At 29.3% G+C, this 20,576-nt stretch overlaps 2 protein-coding genes across 3 annotated transcripts in view; one reads left to right on the top strand and one right to left on the bottom strand.

The window, feature by feature from the left end:
• Nup35 (nucleoporin 35) overlaps window positions 1-20,576 on the top strand; it is a 143,488-nt gene that overhangs the window by 33,056 nt on the left and 89,856 nt on the right. The window lies entirely within an intron of this gene.
• Window positions 10,158-16,802, bottom strand: LOC148228049 (uncharacterized). The gene is made up of 4 exons (XM_088199353.1): window positions 16,743-16,802; window positions 14,639-14,799; window positions 14,422-14,566; window positions 10,158-13,028 (listed from the first exon to the last, which is right to left on the bottom strand). The coding sequence occupies exons 1-4, from the start codon at window positions 16,771-16,773 to the stop codon at window positions 10,666-10,668; spliced, it is 2,700 nt and encodes an 899-aa protein (XP_088055479.1). The 5' UTR covers window positions 16,774-16,802; the 3' UTR covers window positions 10,158-10,665.

The raw sequence follows: 20,576 nt of genomic DNA, 5'->3' as shown, positions 1-20,576 counted from the left end.
GCCAGAAAAGTTTAGTATAAATGTTCAAAAACAGCATTTTTCCATAGAGTTTGAGTCTACGTATGGTGACATATGTTGACTTGAAGTCTATGAAAGTCAATGTTTTATTTGCCTATATTTTACAATTATTACATTTGCACTTCTAGTGTTTTTATTTGTTAGCTTTTTAACTGTAGAGTGAACTAATTTCCCTCAAATCATAACCAAATAAGCACATTTCATATAAACGTTTATGTTTTATAACCGACGTGCTCAATTGTCTATTGTCTATTACAAAAATAAAGAATTACTTTGGGTTAAAGCAAAAACTTTAACAAAAAAATGTTTGTAAAAATATTGTCATGCGCAATTTTCCTTTTTGTTCCTCAGACTACGTCATCTTCGAATATTACGTAACATGATAGAAAGAGGAAACAATAAAATTGAGTCGTTGAAGGTAAAGTGAGAAAGAATGGTTTTGATTCAATACGACTCTTATTCTAGCACAAAGAGGCGTTCATCTTCACGAACCATGAGCTTTTTAATTAAATTAAACGATTTTGTCCGTGAAGAGGATGCAAAATAAAAAATTTACCATAAAATTTTACGAAAGGGTATCGACAAATAAAATCAAGCAGTTATTTAAATTAGCTTGTTGTTTTTAATTAAAAACACAAAGACGTGGTGATAAATAAAAATATGTTTGCTCTTCCTCTTCAGCTATCGTCATTTTAAAGCTATTTTTCGGAAACAAGTTAAACATTTTTATAAGCGTATTTTGCTTGTTACTGGCATTTTGCCATTAGATCTGGTCGCCTGAGAGATAGGCTCTGTTTATTGGCCTGAGAAAGTTAATACCAAACTGCCTCGCCTTTGGGGAGTGATCCATCAAATAATGGAAAACTGATTCGTGCAACGATTTTATACGTGAATTTGTGTAGCAATAAAGATTGAAAAAAATCATTGTCATTAAAAGCGCTGTGGTTTAAAATGTAGTCGTTTTTTATAAACCATAGATATACAATTTATTTATGAAAATAAAAATTCAGTTTAAAAAATATTTTTATGATAAATACATTATGAATGAAATGGGTTTAGAGGGTCATATAATAAATATGAACGTTGAATGTCCATTGACAAAGCTCAGAGAAAGCAGTTACGTCTCGTTATTGGGTCACGTGATTTAATTTGTACTACATGTATGTATCATTTTGATGATAGTTTGTTAGTCGATTGTCCACATAAGCCCATCCATGTATAGTTTCCGTTCGATTAGCTTTCCGAAGCGACAATTGATAATGTAGCGGTTTGTCTGGAATGATGGCCATTGTGAAAATGTCGTATCGATGGAAACAACAACGAAAGTTTTCATACTGAGAACAATTAAAGCTATAATCTATATTTATATTACAAGAGCAATCAATTGGATATTTAGAGTATTACTTTTTTATTTATCAGACAATGGATTGAAACAATGGTCAATAGTCTAGACATTTACACAGATTAAATATTTGCAGCTAGGTTCAATTAATCTCAATTTTCAGCTACTGGCGATGTACTATATATTTTTTATTTTGAATATTTTTAAGTAGTAATTTTTAATAATTACCTATTTATGCTATAGTATTGAGCTATATATTTCAGTATTATAGTATTTTTTTAAAACCTGTTATAAATGTTAAATAATACGATATTTTTTAATCCATTTTATAGTGTAAAGTATTATGAATTTTGTATCTCAATAAAATTGTTGGTTACATACAATTTATGTAGTACAACTTAACTATTTTTATTTGTAACAATGATATGAGTTGTAAATATGTTAAAATTAAAATTAAAAAATCTTAGTAAATTTATGCGTATAGAAACTATTTAAAAAATTAAAAATACCATGAAAAATCATACATGCCAGCAAAAAACTAAATACATCAATATATTATTTACATCACTAAAATAACAAATAATAATATTTACAATAGACGTTACAATGAATTAAAGGTAAAAATATATTTTCACTCGCATTTTGATGAAATAATATCAAAATACATTTAGACCAATAGATAGCTAGATATTTTACATCTCACCTAAATGTATTAAAGAAGGTTCTAAAACTAACTATAATCAAACTTTCATTAGGTTAGGTTTGGGTTTGGTTCAATTAATTTCAAGTAGTGTAATATATTGAACAGTATAATGTCTTACTAACAATTTCTAGCCTATACAAATTAATGTAATAAATGTGAAATCGAAATTAGTGATTAATATATAATTATTATTTTGACCAATCATTATTATAGATAATTTTTACTTATAATTCCTAATCTTACGGATGATTATCGTGAGGATTAATTAAAATCGAGCTAGGTTGTACATATTAAGTATTGAAAATGTTTCTAATAATGAGCTATTAGAGCTCATATAATATATCTTATATGTATTCAAACAAACAAACAAAAAGTTTAAAAACTATAGTTAGTCCTTGAATTTTCATTAGGGCATGTTTAGGTTTAGTTTATTCGTTTAGGTTAGGTTTGGATTTAAACAGTAAATAGACGTTTCGCGAAATTTTATATTTTCGCTAGTAGAAACAAATTTCTTCCGATGAAAATGTATTCGGATATGATTTCACTGAAACAGTTAGTGAAATTATATGTACTTTAGACATGGATTCATTATAGCATGGTTGAGCATTAAAAAAAATTGGTGCACAACATTAGATACACAATACTTTTGAAAGCCATTAATTACCATCAATTACCACAAAAACTTTTTGAAAACATCTCTTCATTAGCTTTGAAACTCGTCTAGAAAAATTACAAAGCTTAATAAATTATATATTTTTTTAAATAAACTGTTATATTATTATATTTGATCTTAAAACGTTTAATTCGCTGCAAATGTAACATAATTCAGTCAATAATCCTGATATAATTGCCTAAGCTTTTAGTGAATTAATTATATACTATGTATATTTTGAAAATTACCAGTGACCATTAATCAAATATAATATATAAAGCTTTTATTAATATTAACGTATTGACTACGTGAAAAATACTTGTCGCATATTACGCTTTCAAAAGTAATAACAAATGCTCACACAAACATTCAAAATTTGTTACATTAACAAACTGGTTGAATGCGAAGTGACAAGTGCGAGGTTGCCAAATCTTTAACAGCTTAAATTTCAACTGTCATATGTTTCAACTAATATATTTTTATAATAAAGCATATAAAAAACGGAATAATATCCCCAAATCTTTTTTTTTTCTAGTAAAACGAAACAAATACTTATATTTAGAGTTTGCTTTTGTCAGTACTTCATCAAGAACTTTTACCTTTAAGTTGAAACACAAGCGAGCTAATTTTAACCCATCATCGAAGATGACTATATTCTTGAGTCGCAGACCAGGCTACGTGAATAATAATTTCCTCTTCATGGACTCAAAAAAATTGTTGCACAATAATAATAATTTATAACTAAATAACTTTGCCTTAAATAAAAATAGAATAAAAAAAAGACCAGTAGCAGTGTTGTCAGCTCCTGCTAAATTATTTGAAATAATTATTCATAAATATCTCTACAATCACTTTCAGCAAGTTTTATTAGACCAACAGCACGGGTTTCGTCCTGCCCGTTCCACTGTTACTAATCTTCTGTCGTTCACCAAAACGGTGACAACTTCTCTCGATGCCGGAATTCAAGTAGACGTCGTGTATACAGATTTTGAGAAAGCCTTTGACAAAGTTTGTCATACGTTATTATTAAAAAAATTGTCGAACCTCGGTTGCTCAGATAATTTAACTCGGTTATTTTCGAGTTATTTAAGCAATCGTAGACAGTTTGTAACCTATGGTGGCCGATTGTCAAAAGAATATTTTACCTCTTCGGGGGTTCCTCAAGGATCCAATCTGGGACCTCTGCTTTTTGTGTTATTTATTAATGACATAAATACAGCAATTAAAAAGTCAAGTTTTCTTCTGTACGCAGATGATTCAAAATTATATAAATTCATTCGATCTGTTGCGGACTCCTTCTCTCTACAAAGTGATTTAGACTCTCTGGGGAGATGGGCTTCCGTTAACCGTCTGCCCTTTAGTGTCGGAAAGTGCCATACTGTGTCATTTTCTCGATCCCGTTCGCAATCAGCTTATTTCTACCATCTCGGTGGTAACATTTTGACTAAATAAACTTCCATTAAAGATCTCGGAATCACTTTCGAGAGCAAATGGAGGTTCTCTCTACACATACACGACGTCTGTGATAAATCTTCCAAGATGCTCGGCTTTGTTATGAGGAATGCCTTTCACTTTGACGATCCGTCAGTTATTCGCATCCTCTATGACACCTTAGTTCGTAGCATTCTTGAATCGGGATCTATAATTTGGAATCCCCGAATAGCCAAATATTCCCTTTTAGTAGAAAAAATTCAAAAAAGGTATTTAAGATACCTTTACAATAGGACATTTGGTTATTATCCGTACATATATCCCAGCGCCTTCCTTTTAGGAGCGTTGGGATACTATTCGCTGAGTTCTCGCAGAAAGTTGTATGTCGCTAAGCATTTTTTCAAATTACTTAAAGGTGCTGTCGACAATCCAGCTATTCTCGAGGAATTCCAGTTTTGGGTTCCGGAACATTTTCGAGAATCACGATCGAGACCTCTTTTGATGGCAGTTTGGACTAGGACATCCGCACTTGCCGACTCGCCTATAGCTGTGGCCATACGGCTCCTTAATACGCTGGCATTGAAAATTGATTTATTTAATGTTAGCTACGAGGATCTGATCCGGTTTATATCTTTTAATTTTAATATTTTATAATTTTTTTTGTTATGTTTAAGTATTGTTATATTTATTTATATATATACGTTTTTTTATGTTTTATAAATTTATAATTTGCTTTCGACCATCGTGGCGCATTGGGGTAACCTGTTAGACCACGATGGTCTTAATTTAATCGAAAAAATAAAAATAAAAAATATAGTGTGCAAACAAATTACAATATATAAAAATGAGTTAAATCGAATTATCTCATCTTGAATGCTTTTGTATGGTGTTATTTACCGTTCAGTTATGGAGTATAATATTTTTAATCAAACAATAAACTTTTTATACAAAAAATATTCACATTGTTTCAAAAATTCATAAGAATTTATGGACTTAGTTAATTTATTGTAGTTATCGACATTTTTTCGATTCAACTCGAACCACCCTACGTATATAATACTATCTACAGTTAAATCGTAAACCGAAATATCTCCGCAGCTTTCGCGGCGTCGTAGATCACGAAACTTTCTTGATTATCGCCGAACAAGAATTTTTTACGACGAATTTTAAAAGTGCACCAAAACAAATAGCTTTTTTTGTGTCGGACGACAATCGTTATGAAAGCAAGTTGACGCCGAAATTACACCCACTCCAGAGTGGATTGCTCACAAACTTTTTCCATTAGTCGAGCGACGTCGGAATGTTTTCTTTTCGCGTCCAAATGCTGAATGGGAGGCACTTGTGGTTGGGAAAAATCATCGACGACGAAAGCTCCGCATTGAAAGCTCTCCATTGTTGTTCAGTTTTTTTTATCTTTCAATATATGGAAGTTTATATTTATAATAAAAGTGTTCTCAATATCCATACTTTAAAACTTTGTTCTCAATATTAAATATTGCCCATTATAAAACATATCATTAGAGAGACCAAACATACATTACATTTTAATTTATTTTTTTACGTTGTGTAAAATAAAATCCTAGTATTGCAACTCAATACGTATTTACTTAACCTAAATTACTTATCTTAAATGCATTCGAATTGCGGATTTATATAGATTCTTTATGCCATAGAACATAGATTCTATGCAGATGGATTTTCGTAACTGTCTGCCCTTTGGTGTCGGAAAGTCCCATTATGTGTCATTTTCTGTATCCCATTCACCGACAGCTTATTCCTATGATCTCGGTGGGAACATATTGTTTAAAGAAACTTTCACTAAAGATCTCAAAATTACTTTTGAGAGCAAGTGATGATTCTCTCTACTCGTAAACGATGTCTGCGATAAATCTTCCAAGATCGGCTTTGTTATGAGGAACGCATTTCTCTTTGATAATCCATCAGTTATCCGCGTGACATTTTAGTTCGCAGCATTATTGATTCGGGACATATAATTTGGAATCCCTAAATAAGCAAAGTGCAGAGCGTTAAAAATATATCTTGTTTATCAATAATAAGCGAATTCAGCTTTTACGAATTCTTATTTTTTTAACTGATCTTTAACGAGTGTAAATTGATTTTAACCCAAAAGGACTTAACGGTCACTTTTATAAATAATATATTGAACACGCCATTTAAATTCATTTAATTTTAAGTTGAATCAGAAAGAAACAGCAATGATCGCACGCCACAATCCAAATGCAAAACTCAGTACAGTAAACTAACAGTTAAAGGCTAATTTAATCAAACGTAATTTAATTAAATTCGTCTAAACTTTTTCCATCACATTCCACTTGACTGTGCCAATTAACAAACGCCCTTTTTAAAATATTCCAAAATCGCTGCAATTTTAATTCAGAAAATGCGGCACGTTCGATTGTGTAGGTAAATGTAAAGCAATATGCCTAATAAATTCATATATAATTTCATGGTAAACTTTTATTTTCGATTTCGTATAAGGGAAAATGTAAGCATTATTTATTATGTTATTTTGTTAAGAATACTGAATATTTACAGCAAAAAGTTTCTTCAGCCAAAAACGGCGTTTCATTAATCATCTTTAAAAATACCCAGAAACGATACATTAAAAAAAATCATTATGCAATATACATACATTATTTTGACTAATAACTAATTAAAAATTAAATAAGATTTATAATTAACTTTAAGCTACTTAACATGTAATTACAACTAATATTACGTAGTATATGCACTTATATTTCATGTATTCCTTCTTATGTATGACATTGATATTAAAATACTCATATGTACATTTTTGCATATCTGTACAAGTGTTTTTTTTAAAACGTATTTTTCTATACGCTAACTTTTTCCTGAAGCTTTTTCATACATACACCTATCATATCAATTTTCCGGCTCACTGGAGTTACTTAATTCGTTTTAAAAAAGTGTAATACTCGTAAAGAACTAATAAAGTATGATTATTTTGGACATTGAGAAAGCTTTCGAGAGTGTCTGGTATGACGATTTGGTGCATAAACTTATTGAAAACTACCTGCGTGATAAAACCTTTACAATCGCAATCAAAGAAAAAAACTCCACTCCGAGGAAAGTTTAAATTGGAGTCCCGAATCGTAGCATCCTCAGGCCCCGTTCATACTCCTTATTTATTCAAGACATTCCAACGCCAAAAAACTGTCAAGTTGAGCTTTATGCGTATTACCTAGCAATATATGCATCGAGCAATAAGTTAATTTCTGGAAGGCTATAAATTGGCATACGACAACTGTACAATTTCTACACAAATAAAAAGTTAAAATAAACGATGCCAAAATAGAAACTATCATGTTTTTCTTGTAGATCAATGAACAGTGATGATCTTTATTTGCACTGCCGTCTGAATTGGAAGAAACATAAATCAAAACAGAAATCATCAACTTTAGAGAATTTCAGACATAGCTCTAATATTCCCAAAACGACAGTCAGTTTAACGAGCGTTTTGAAAAACGGAAAGAGAGATCAAAAGTTTTGAAAATGGAGGCATAAACAGTATTTTTACAATAATAAAAAAGACCGAGAATTGCGTCAATAGCACATCCATCCCGATATATGTAACTAAAAAAATACTACTGAAAACTACTCTTTGTTTTAAAAGAATCTGCGCTAAATAATACGTTCTACACTGCGCATAATACTATCGTTATTGTATCCTTTGGCTATCGATCGCTTTGCTTACAACAAGAATTTGGACACGAAATTGAAAAACAGAACAGATTTGTTGCATTTGATTTCGATATCAATCAAGTTTTAATCGATATGTTCTGAAGCATACTTAAAATATATTTATTTCGCCTTTCCTAAAACATTATTAATTTAAAAATATAAGTTATATATTAGAATCGGTCCGTGATACTCTTACGTGGTTTTGGTTACCATTTGGTCATGGCTCTGGTCTAATTTATTATTTGTACCCCGCATAGTCGCTATTAAAAAATCGTGTATTATTAAAATTGTCCGTGTCAGCAATTTTTTAAGTGCATGCACACTACGAAACAGCGTCAGGTTAAAAGCTTTCGAGCCAAAAAGGCGTCGTCTTTCTTTTTTTAATCTTAATTAAGAATACATCGCCGGGAAGTGCTGAGGCAGTAGCAATAAATAATTTAATTTTTAATACTTACCTAAATTATTCGATGTGCAAACGCTTCATAAATCAACACTTCTTTATAGTGATAATATAAATTAAAAATAATCATAGAAAGCAAAGTTGGCAGTCTCCAATGTTAAATAAAAATACATAACGCAACTGGTCGTGGATGCCTATACATTATTTTTGTTAAACTTTCGCCCTCAGAAGGATGAGGGGGTGAAGTTAGGGCTTAACAGGAAAGGGGGTCGTTTGGGTACAAAAAAATGTCCTCGGCGACGAAGAATCGCCTGGCAAATGGGGTAGAAAATGTGATTCGGAATTTATTTTGTCTTGAGGCGTTCATTAAACTGCATCTGCTAAACTTTAACACGGTCGATGAAGCAAATGATTCAATTGATTGCAAATACGTACGTACGTTTAGCTATAGTAACAAAAAAAGGAAAATGTTATGTAATAAATTGAAAAAATCGGATATATATTATACATTATATCGGACTTTTTGGGTCGATTTTTTTATGTCTCACTTTAATATGATGTTTACATCACATATCCCGTTTGCTATTATATTAATATTTATATATGTATATGTACTATATATTATAAATCTCGAGCTGTAAAAATGTCGCAATGGGAACGTTCGGTAACGACGTTCTACTGCGACGGCACGATTTTATTGCTTTTGGCGGGGATTTTTGACTTCTGAGAAGGGATAATGGTTTTTTACGCTCTCTTACTAGCTAAAATTCTGTTTAGATGTGCTTCATTTAATTTTCACTTATCGTAAGTCGTAAAAACTTCATATGGAACGCCAACGGTCTATCGCAACACACACAAGATATAATAAAAAATCTCTAACAACAAAAAATATATGTATTTCTAGTCTCCAAAACTCATTTTACCGTAAAACTTACCTAAAAATTCTTGATATTGTAAATACGCTAGATAACCGCGGGTTTTCAATGCTAATTGTATTGCTTTTGACGTGGATTCTAAACAGGGACACAGAAAAATGCGTCATTGAATGAAATACTATGAAACTTAATAAAATTGGAATATTAAAAAACGACCACTGACAGATCATTTTTTGCCCCGTCCTTATAAAATTTTAAATGACATCATTGACATTGCGTAAACGAGAGCAGGTAGCGTGGTTCTTCTATATAAGGACATAATCCAATCCACCAATATGTATAAAGAAGTGTTTTTTCTCTACCATGCTACTTAAATCCTTATCTTATATACCTATCAACTGAAGTCCAAAATTGTAAGCTCCAATATTTTATTTTAAAAATCAATGTATCTTAAGACCGCAAAATCAACCAGTCAGAACGTTTTTAATTATTGTTATACTATTAATATGACCATTTTTAGTATATATAATCAATCATCAAAGTCATTAGAATTTTTAAGTCAATCATTAAAAACATTATTCTTACATCAATGTAGACATTTATCATAAAACATAATATAATAGAACAAAAAAATATTAAACTGATCAGTAAATAATTTTAGTTACGTTTAAAACCATTAATAAAATATCTAGCTTTGAGTTTTATACATTTGTGTGGTGTTTTTTATTTGCAAAGTATTATAATAAATTATGAATAAATATACAAATATATATTATTTTTTCAGAATATATAAAAATACTAAAATTTAGTGTATATTTTTTTCGTTCATCCAGAAATTTTTATCTTTTTAACAGTTTACACTTGGTAGGTGCTTTCTTTTATTGACCAATAATATTTAGTATACCAATAATAGCAGTATTTTTTGCGTTATACTCTCAAATATCATGTTAATATTAATTTTAGATCTATGACAAATATTTCTTACTCTTACTTTAATAAAAAAACTCAGAATATATTTTGTACAAATATTTTATTACAATAGTACAAACAAAATTCACCTAAGTCATTCTTCGCATTCAACATTAATACACAATTAATAAATTAGAGCAGGATGAATAGATGACCGTATTAAAACATTGTTACGATACGTTTTATATGGTTTGCGGTACAATTTTTACACTAGATGACTATATATTTATAATAATAACAGAAATATCTTAGTATATGACAGTCTTTGTTGAATAAATGGATACATTATTATATTTTTGAATGAATGAATAACACATTTTGCAATATTCTAAGATAGATCTGTATTATTCCACAAAAATAAATGATAAACATATGCACACAATAATGCTTTAATGAGTATACCACTATCGACAAGGTTCGATCATACTTATCACATATATACAACCTGAAATATGATTTATCGGATAAACAATAATGGTAACTTTACAAATACTGTCAACTCACTGTTCACACTTTTAACAAACTAATTTTATATAAACCTATTATAGTCTTTCACTGTTTCTTGGACGTTCTACCGAACTCTTCTATGTTATCGTACTCGCTGTAGTGATCTGTATTGTCGTAGTAAGCGTAATCGTAGCTCGCATCCTTTGCACTCTTTGATGAAGCAGGTTTAGACGTTGTTGAATATGAAGGTTTAGCTTCTGTATGAGGTTGTTTCGAATGTGCTGCTTTCTGCACAGGCGCTGCTGTTGAAGATTGCACCGGCCTTGCCGAGAACGGTCTTGGTGCCGCACTCGTCACAACGGCAATACTTGAATAAACATTTTTAGGTGATTGAGTTGTGTATGTTACTCTTGGAGCTTGAGTTGTATATGTTACTTTTGGTGGTTGAGTTGTATACGTCACTTTTGGTGGTTGGGTTGTATACGTTACTCTTGGTGGCTGAGTTGTGTACGTTACTCTCGGCGCTTGCGTTGTAGGTTTTGTTTTCGGAGAGAAAGTAGTGATTGGTACTTGTTGTCTATTTCTTGCTAATTCGTTACCACTTGCAGCTATATTGATTGAATGAGCAGCTTTGAGTAATTCAGGTTCGGCTCTAACTACCGCTTGCTTTTCGTATTTATTCTTACGGGCATTGGTATCGTATTCACCGCCAGCTTCACGCTCATACAATTCTGGATGATATTGTCCATCATCATAATCGTCTTCTTTGTTAGACTTTTGAGGAGCTGCCGTAGATTGTTGATTGTTATAATTTACATTACTATTGGAACGAATTGTAGTTTGTTGTTGTGTAACCGTTGACTTTTGATTATAGTTATTTACCGTCGATTGTTGAAAATCATTTGCTTTTTGATTATATGACGATCCTCCTCTTGAAGTAAACGATGGAGCAGCTGTTGAGTATTGAGGCTCATACGTTGAAGACTTTTGTTGTTGGGTATAATCAGGACTGTAATTATAGAATGGTGTCGATTGTTGATTGTTATCATATTGTAAATTTGTGTTGTATTTTGGAGTAGGAGTCTGATTATTGTTTTGCTGGGTGTATTGCTGTGTAGATTGTTTGCTTGTGCTGTATTGCTGCTTCTTTTCAGAATATTTAGTCGTCGATTTCACTTTATCGAATTGAACGTCATCAGAGTTGTAACTCTGCTGAGCCGTCGTTTGCGGATTATTGTTATATTGTTGACTGGAAGACTGCTGATTCTTGAAATTATAATTTGTTGATGGTTGATATGTCTTTTGCTCATTTTCAGTGTTATAGTTTGATTTAGAAGTAGTTTGCTGATTGTATTTTGTATAATCCTGATTGTATTGTACTGATGACGGTTGAGTTTGCTTTGGTGTTGTTTGCTGATTATATTTTGTGTATTGCTCTTGATTGTGTTGAACAGATGATTGTTGATTCTCAACCTGTTTTGGTGTTGTTTGTTGATTCTGTTTCAGTGTTGTTTGCTGATTCTGTTTTGTATATTGATCTTGGTTGTATTGCTGAGATGATTGTTGATTATCATATTTTTGTCTTCTTTCTTGATTATAATTGCTCTTTTGTGTCGTTTGTTGATTGGTATATTGCTCTTGATTGAATTGAACAGATGATTGTTGATTCTCAACCTTTTGTTTTGGTGTTGTTTGTTGATTCTGTTTTGTGTATTGATCTTGGTTGTATTGTTGAGATGATTGCTGATTATCATATTTCTGTCTTCTATCTTGATTGTAATTGCTCTTTTGGGTCATCTGTTGATTGTTATATTGCTCTTGATTATTGTAATTGGAAAAACTCTGCTGTTTAGTGTTATACTGCTCATTATTATTGTAGTTAGTCTTTGCCTTATTTTGAACCGATTCACCTTCCGTATTGTAATTGTACTCTGGCGTTGTTTGTTGTCTGCTCTTAAAGTTCCTGTTTTGCTTATTATACGTTGTAGCTTGTGGTTCAGTATTATAATTTTGACTGTCTGAAGTGGATTTATAATAATCTACTGGAGCTGCTGTAGAACTTTGCCTGAACGATTGATACTTATTATTCCTCTGATTGTAATTTTCGGTGTATTGAGTCGTAGTGGTGACTGGTTTTAAAGTAGTTGTAATTGTAGCACGAGATGTAGTTGGCGAGTAAGATCCAGCAAAATTATTAGTAAATTGCCTTGTTGTAGTCGATGCAGTTCTCGGTGAGGTTTCAGTCGGGCGCCTTTGCAACTTCCTAATAATCTTCTTCTTTTGAGGTTGATCGAACTGGTTCTTGGACCTTCCTCCATTATCGATCGGAGCGTCCTGGATGTCTTTACCTTCTCGGTTGTTGAAGAAGTTCGAGGAGTGTGCACCGCTTAAAATATCGGGCTCAGCACGTTGTAAGTGGAAGTCTGGTTCGTCTTCGAAATTCACCGGAGCTTTCTTGCTTTCAAAGCCTAAAATGACACAAATAAATTAATAAGAAGCAAAATTAAGTAGAGTATTGCATGAATATTTCTAAAAAAAATTTTTTAATAATAACAAGCTAGGATTATAATTAATTTATTTTAAATCTAACGAGTAAAGTGCTCGTTTATTTAATTATTATAAAAAAAAACATTAAAATACATGCTAAATCCATGAAGTTAGTCGCGAGTCAAGTAATAATTATTTCATGAATGGTTTGAAGCTCGACTAAATGAATTTATCATTTTTTTGTGTCAATAGATGTCGAAATATACTATTTAAACAACTTTAATATTAGTACAATATTATAATTTTAAGTGTTTTTTTATAAAATAAAAATATAATTGAGTAATTATTAAACATAGAATTAAATTATTATTTTTTTAATATATTTATGTTTTTTAAAAAATAAATTATATTTTCTATGGGTAATAAATAAAAAAAAACTATTTGTTGATCTATACAAATTTTGATCTACTCTGTTTTTAATGTTTTTCAATGCATGCAATGCAACACATGCAATATACGCAGGCGGGCAAGTTTAGGGGCGGTCAAAAGTATTACATATATATTATTTTATTATATCACATATATTCTATAATACCAATTAAATGTCGTTGTATGATTGCATTCTAGCTGCTATAAATCTAAATCTATAACTTATTGTATTGTTAAGTAGAGTTGCGTCCGAACGCCGAAATCAAAATAAAATAAGATACGAGAGATATTCAGAAAGAAAAAATATAAAAAAAAATATATCTCATATTTTTATTCAATTTCCGCGTTGAAAAGGAACCAAAAATCTTGTAAATTTAGTTAATTTACTAAAATTTACGAAAACAGAAACTCTTTTTGTTAAATATTACCATTATAAACAGTTAAAATGTGTCAAAACTATGTTATGTAGCTACAGCAGAAAACAATTGACGTGAATGGTGGAAAAAGTAGTGGAATGCTATCCGTTACTACTGATGAACTCTTACAAAAATATTTTTTTACAACTGTTCATGGTCAAGATCAATTAATGTTTAAAACTGGTCTTTAATCATCGGTTAAAGAGTAGACTATAAAATACTGTGAAGGTTTGACGCTAAAAATATTGCTTGATTTCTATGACATTGGAATTTAAATAATCAGGCACAATTAATTAATATCTTAATAAAAAATAAATATAAGGGTTTTTAAAATGTAGTAAAAATTATTTAAAAAGCATTTTTTTGAAATTGAATATTCCTCGAAATTGTGTAACTCTCATGAAAAAATATTTTTCTTGTTTTTTTTTTAATTGATAATAATTAATTTATATTAATAATATTTTTATATTTATATAGCAATATTCCCACATTACTTTCTAAATACGTTAATAATTAAATAATACATTACCAGATCCGATTCTGTAAAGATCGAAATTGTCACTCGAATAATACAAAGCGGTCTGATCGCATGCAACATCAGCCCATCCAGCACAGATTTGTGCCTCTTGATCGAAAGCCGTTCCATTGGGGCATAAAAATCTAAAGTCTTGGATCTGAAACGTCAATCACATTAATATAATTATATTTATAAAATAATATTGTGTGATAAACTATGTTTATATTACCCCAACTCCTGCGACTTTCACGCACACGTGGAACATTTGACATTGTGCATCAGGATCAGCATAGTATCCACCGAGAACTTTATCTCTACATGAGAATACGGTATCAGGAAGATGATCTGCACTGTGTTGTGGTGCAGCAGGCTGACGACCACTTACCGCCCCTGAAATTTTAATGAAGATAATAACGAGAAGAATAAAAATTACATAAAAATAATTTTAAATGATAATATAAATTTATAATTTATATAAAAGATAGTATTTAATTAGAAATTAGGTTATATATTATAGAATCAAGCAAAATTATAATATGATCGTTGTCCTACTTTTTCAATGAAATGATAACAAAAGCTCTTTAGTGAACTGTATTATACAATAAAATTAAACGTATACATTTCTCACATTGATATTAAAATGCACAATGCATAATTATTAAGTGTCTCATTATTAAATTTATATAAAGAGACAATATGAAGTTTAAATACAATTAGTAATCATGTAGTAGGTATAGTTTCGTATTATAATACATTATTATTATAATCGTGGGAACTAATTTTGCTTTTCATACTTGGACAATAGTACTATATTTAAACCAAATTAGTGTTTCAATGTTTAACAATATTTGAATATGTTACTAGAACTATTCTTATTTATTCACATTTAAAATAATTTATATATATTTTAAAACCGAATTTATATAATATATAAATTATATTTTAATATAAAGATCTCAGTGTAGACATTTTGAGTATTTTTATATTATTCACACGTGTTCATGTGATGTCATCGGCAACCGAAAGAACAAAAATACACCTAGACACACCCGGAACGATGAAGTCATCTCATTTTGAGCTACGACTCGAACACTATACTTTAAATACGATAATATTATATATTTCACAGGACGCGAGTCTAACTACAATCAAAACAATTTGCGCCAAAGTCAGCGCAACTTTAGTTTCTCAAACTGTATTGCATAATAAATTACTTTTATTATTATAACTATACTTTGTTTTAGTTAGATGAAAGTTAATATTATATTAATTTTTTATTCGATCTCTAATGAAATCAATGCTTTAATCATAATTTCATATTAATTATTGAAAGTCAATTTAATTTATTTTTAACTATTATATTTATTTTTTTATATCATTTCTAAATCAAAAGATGGCACTAGTAGTAAAAAAAATATTTAAAGTGAGCTTAATAATCATAAGTTAAATATAGAATATGTTAGTTATTCATTTATCATACTAAACTATAGAATTTTATATCTAGTTTTAGAGATAATAAGCTCCAGATATAGATAATAATCTATAGAGAAAAATAGTAAACTCTATAATGTATAATTTTAAGCTCGAATTATTATATTACATATTTATTAATCAGCAATTTTATTATTTTTTATATAATAAAATATAATAATTAAATAGAATTTATAACATCAGAATTGGAACAAAGTCGACTACACGATTATAATAAAGTTCATTGTTTTGGTTTTTTACGTACATTTTTTTCGAACCACTTTAATAAGTTCCCACCGTGTCACAACATAATTACAACACGATATTTTAATCTGATACATTGCAATGTAACACTTTGCTTCGCCTTAATCTTTAGCAATGGAGTTTTATGACGTAAAATAATTTATTTAAAACTAAAATCTGATAATTTACTAATTAATAATAAAAAATCATTCCATATATGATGGGAAAATGCAACTAATAAAAACTATTGCCTATAACACACAATTCAAAAGAAAAGTTTCTCAAAGAAAATCATGGGAAACTTTAAGCACATATACATCAAAAGAAAGTCGATTTCCTATTATCACTTTTTAATATGAGAGTTAAATTCTGCATTCATATTCTTTCAGACTTTCATTGCGTTTTACAGATTATATAAATTAAAAACTTACCATTCCCTAATTATATAAATATTATTAATAAAATAAAAATTAAATAGTTATTCACAAGCACTTTATCCTTTGGTAACACAAAAGTTTTATATCCAAATAGCACTTTGAAAGCTTCCCACGAAAGCTCAACTGTCACTTTCATTTCATTTCACTGTCGTTTGAGTATTTGGGCAATTCACTAGTACTCACCTATTAAACATAAGGCGAGTAGAAGATACATGTCGCGAGATTCGAGTTCCAAAGTCGACTGCGGGCGAATGGAACGGAGCTGATGATGGACCAACTGATCTTCTGGGGGTCCATGGGAGTGGGGTCCACCCCACTTGGACCAACCTTCAGAAAAGCCGCTCTAGCCGCTTCGAGAATTTGGCGGAAAATAATGGAATTTCATTCGCAATGCCTAATGTAATTGTTAACCATGAATTTGTTTTTTTATGGGCTTCGGATGTTTATATTGTAGTGTGATTTATGTATTAAAATCTTGATTTAATCCGACATCGTATTATGGAATTTAGTAATTATAATTATGTCTAGTGTGATAGTGGATGTATATCATATTAAATATTAATGGAGTTTTTTGGCACACTTTTATTTATGATGCTTTTGTAAGATTATTTTTATTACACTTTTATATTTAATAATAGATAATACTTGTCAGTCTGGCTTAGATAATGTATATTACTTATATGATATTCTGAAAAATAAACAAATGAAAAGATTTTGAAGTAAGAATGATAATTCTTGATATATTATATTTTCTAACATAAGTAGATGAGATGTGTTAAAATAGGATAAACACAATCAACAGCTACTAAGTAAGTAATGATACGCCAGACTGAAATCAAAGTCTAAATCCCAATCATTAATTTTAAACTAATATTACAATTTAAAAAAAAAATATTTTACTATCCACCACGATACTCATCCGAGAAATAGGATAAATCTGGGAAAACCTAATTTATGATGATCCATAAGAAATATTATTATATAATAATAACTAATTTTAACAGACAGGATATAAATTGAAAAACATAATATTCCATATGTGAATTTAGCCCAGGACTCTCAGGTATAAGTCACATAATAGGTTAATTAAAATAGTTTGACTATTATTGATCGTTAAAAACCTGCAATGTATTATAATCACTTATCGATAGATTAAATATTTTGTGTATTTTTTGTTTTCTACTATATGTTATATTTTATATTTCTACTATATAATATTTTTTATGTATAGTAATAGTATTGTAGTTTTTCTATAGTGACGCAGTAAAGTGTCATTTTAGATTACGATATTTTTAATTGTATTTAAATAAATAAACAATACATCAGAAAATACACGTGTCTGTTACAAAAACTACTCCCAAACTAAGAACAGTAGTGACGTAACATTTGCACATATAGCTGCCATTTCTAGATCAACTGTGCTTTTTTCAGCTTTCAACTTCTAAGTTAAAGGTTGAAAGTCAAGATGAACAGCAACATGTTGATGACCTATTACGAGTAATATGGCAATACGTGTCAATAAAACCGCTGAAGAAACCGCACAGCGACGTGCTGACGAATACGTGAAGTCAAGACCCTAAAAATATTGTTTGCAGCAAATAAATAAATAAAATTAATAATAATAAATACAGAATGAGATTAAATATATTCCGGACATAGCCGGATAATAAAGCTAGTATATTATATCACACAATTGTATATCCAATATTGCGATAGTAAAATTAATATTGGAAAGAAAAATTTATTTATTTGTTTGCTGATTATTGTCATTTTAATGTTACTTACAAAAGCTGGTACAATACAGCAACTCAATCTTAAGAAAATATTTTCAGTGCATGCATATTTTTACTATAAATCCTTTTTATAAAAAAATAATTACAAGTGATAAATTTCACAATTATAACTTATAAATTATACTAATATTTTCATAAAATTGTTAAGTGAGAGAAACAGTAATGTCGATTGTATATATTATATTATATATATATCTTGACTTTTAAGGTGAATTATAGAGGTAATAAATTAATATTACCAGCTCTTTTTTTATTTATAAATATTGACAGTAGATTTAGTGTTTCATTGACTGTGATTTAAGAATCAAATATAGTGCGAGTTTGATATATGTATAGTATCACTTAAAATAGTTTATATTTTGCCAAGTTACTATATTACTCTAAAAATATTTTTTAGTAAATATTATAAACTTTTACCTACAGAATAAATTGTTGTATTGTACTTGCTTTTGTGAGTAGCACTACAATAACAATAATCGAATATGTCTGCAAATATGAAAATGAACAGCACGTCGCTGTTCAGTTTCTTCAGCGGTTCCGTTGGCACGTATTGCAGTATCACACGTAATCGGTCGTCAGCATATTGCTGTTCAGTTTTTATTGAATATTTATTATTTACTTTTAAAATGAGAAGAAAATATTATATATTATAATAATCATATTTTTAAACTACTTTTTAAAAATATTTTAGACTGAAGTGGTTAAAAATTCATTATTGAAAAATATATTTATCAAAGCTATACATGAAATATAAAATCATAATACAAAAATAAATATAAAAGTAGAACTAATTGATACATTATTAAAACACTACATCTATCTAGGTTGGGTGCGGTAAAACATCCAAGAACAATCATTTTGTATTTTTTAATATAAAATAAAAAATAGATATATAATTGAACTACATTAAAAAATATCACATATTGAAACTAGGCGTAAGATATAAATATGTGACAGTGTAAAAAATAGCATTACATTGTATTTTATAATCAGGGATATGTACCAAGGATATTTAATTTATTAACTATAGTTTCTATAACAAAGGTAAAGGGCACAATAAAAGCCAATGGGTACTAACAATATGTTGCCTTTAACGAAGGGTATGTTGGAAGAAGTTGTTTGCGTGTAATCAAGAGAGTTTGTGAATAGAAAGGACAGTTTAATTGGGGATCAATCGGGGTTTCGAGAAAAGCTAACTCTACAATTTGTGATTAGCAGCTGGACGAAAGCCAATTATTTTATTTTCGATTTTAAAGAAGCGTTAATTATTCTATTATGTAAATTGATTGTTGAAATCAACGTTTGTTACAATAACAAAATAGTCAAACGTTTAATTTATGACAACATATACCTAAAAATTAAACATCAGATTTGATTTTCGCTATGATTTGAAAACCAGAAATCCTTGTTTAAATGTCTCGTTTTTTATTGCCAATTTGTATTGCCAACAAAAAACGAGAGTAAGCGACCAATCGTTAGAATTATTAGACATAGCAATATTGTATGTAATCTTCTATGAATTTTAACATTTATTTAAGGTTAAAAAACGATCTTAAATTAATTATACATCCAATTTTAATTATTTTAATTTCAGTAAAAACATATTGCCATACAATTTTGCTTTAGGTTATTTTCTAAATAGGTAATTAATAAAGTATTGATTATACTAAAATTATATCACAATACAACACTAGAAAAAAAAATTTGAGAACGGTAAAAAAAATAAAAAAATAACTAGAATAGGAATTTTATACAAGAATATCATTCTTTACAATAAAAACACTTTAAATTTTTGTTTGTTAAATAGGCTTTTTATTTATATCTGAATTCTTACAATTTTTGTATTAAATCCCTTTATCAGACCCTTTAATGAATTAAGGGTTTATATGTGGCTTGTTTAAAACAAATAAACGTTCAAGAGGGTCAGAATATTCAACGGACTTAGATAAAAAAAACTAAGTTTATTTTTAATTTGCATAAATTATCAACTTTTTGCATATACAAAATATACAATACAATGAATTGTATCTCAAAAAGAACGACACGGCACAAAACGTACATACATATTTTTTTAATACATCTGCAATATTATACATATACTTTAATTTAACACATGATTACCCGATTATTATATGCATACATACTATACATTTTTTATATTCTATATTTATTATTTAATAACCCACGGAAATCAAATCTAATATACCACGATATTCAAATTACT

The sequence above is a fragment of the Plectrocnemia conspersa genome, unplaced genomic scaffold (assembly GCF_051122295.1).
Source record: "Plectrocnemia conspersa isolate PC_06_02 unplaced genomic scaffold, ASM5112229v1 ptg000012l, whole genome shotgun sequence".
Taxonomy (NCBI): Eukaryota; Metazoa; Arthropoda; class Insecta; order Trichoptera; family Polycentropodidae; genus Plectrocnemia; species Plectrocnemia conspersa.
This window is presented reverse-complemented; position numbering and strand designations above follow the sequence as displayed.

Bases quoted from the DNA above. Each gene is read 5' to 3' on its own strand.
- LOC148228049 (XM_088199353.1), bottom strand. From the start codon at position 16,773: ATGTATCTTCTACTCGCCTTATGTTTAATAG. The intron at 14,567-14,638 runs GTAATATAAACA...TTGACGTTTCAG, and splicing joins TGAAAGTCGCAGGAGTTGGG to ATCCAAGACTTTAGATTTTT. The intron at 13,029-14,421 runs GTAATGTATTAT...GTGTCATTTTAG, and splicing joins TCTTTACAGAATCGGATCTG to GCTTTGAAAGCAAGAAAGCT.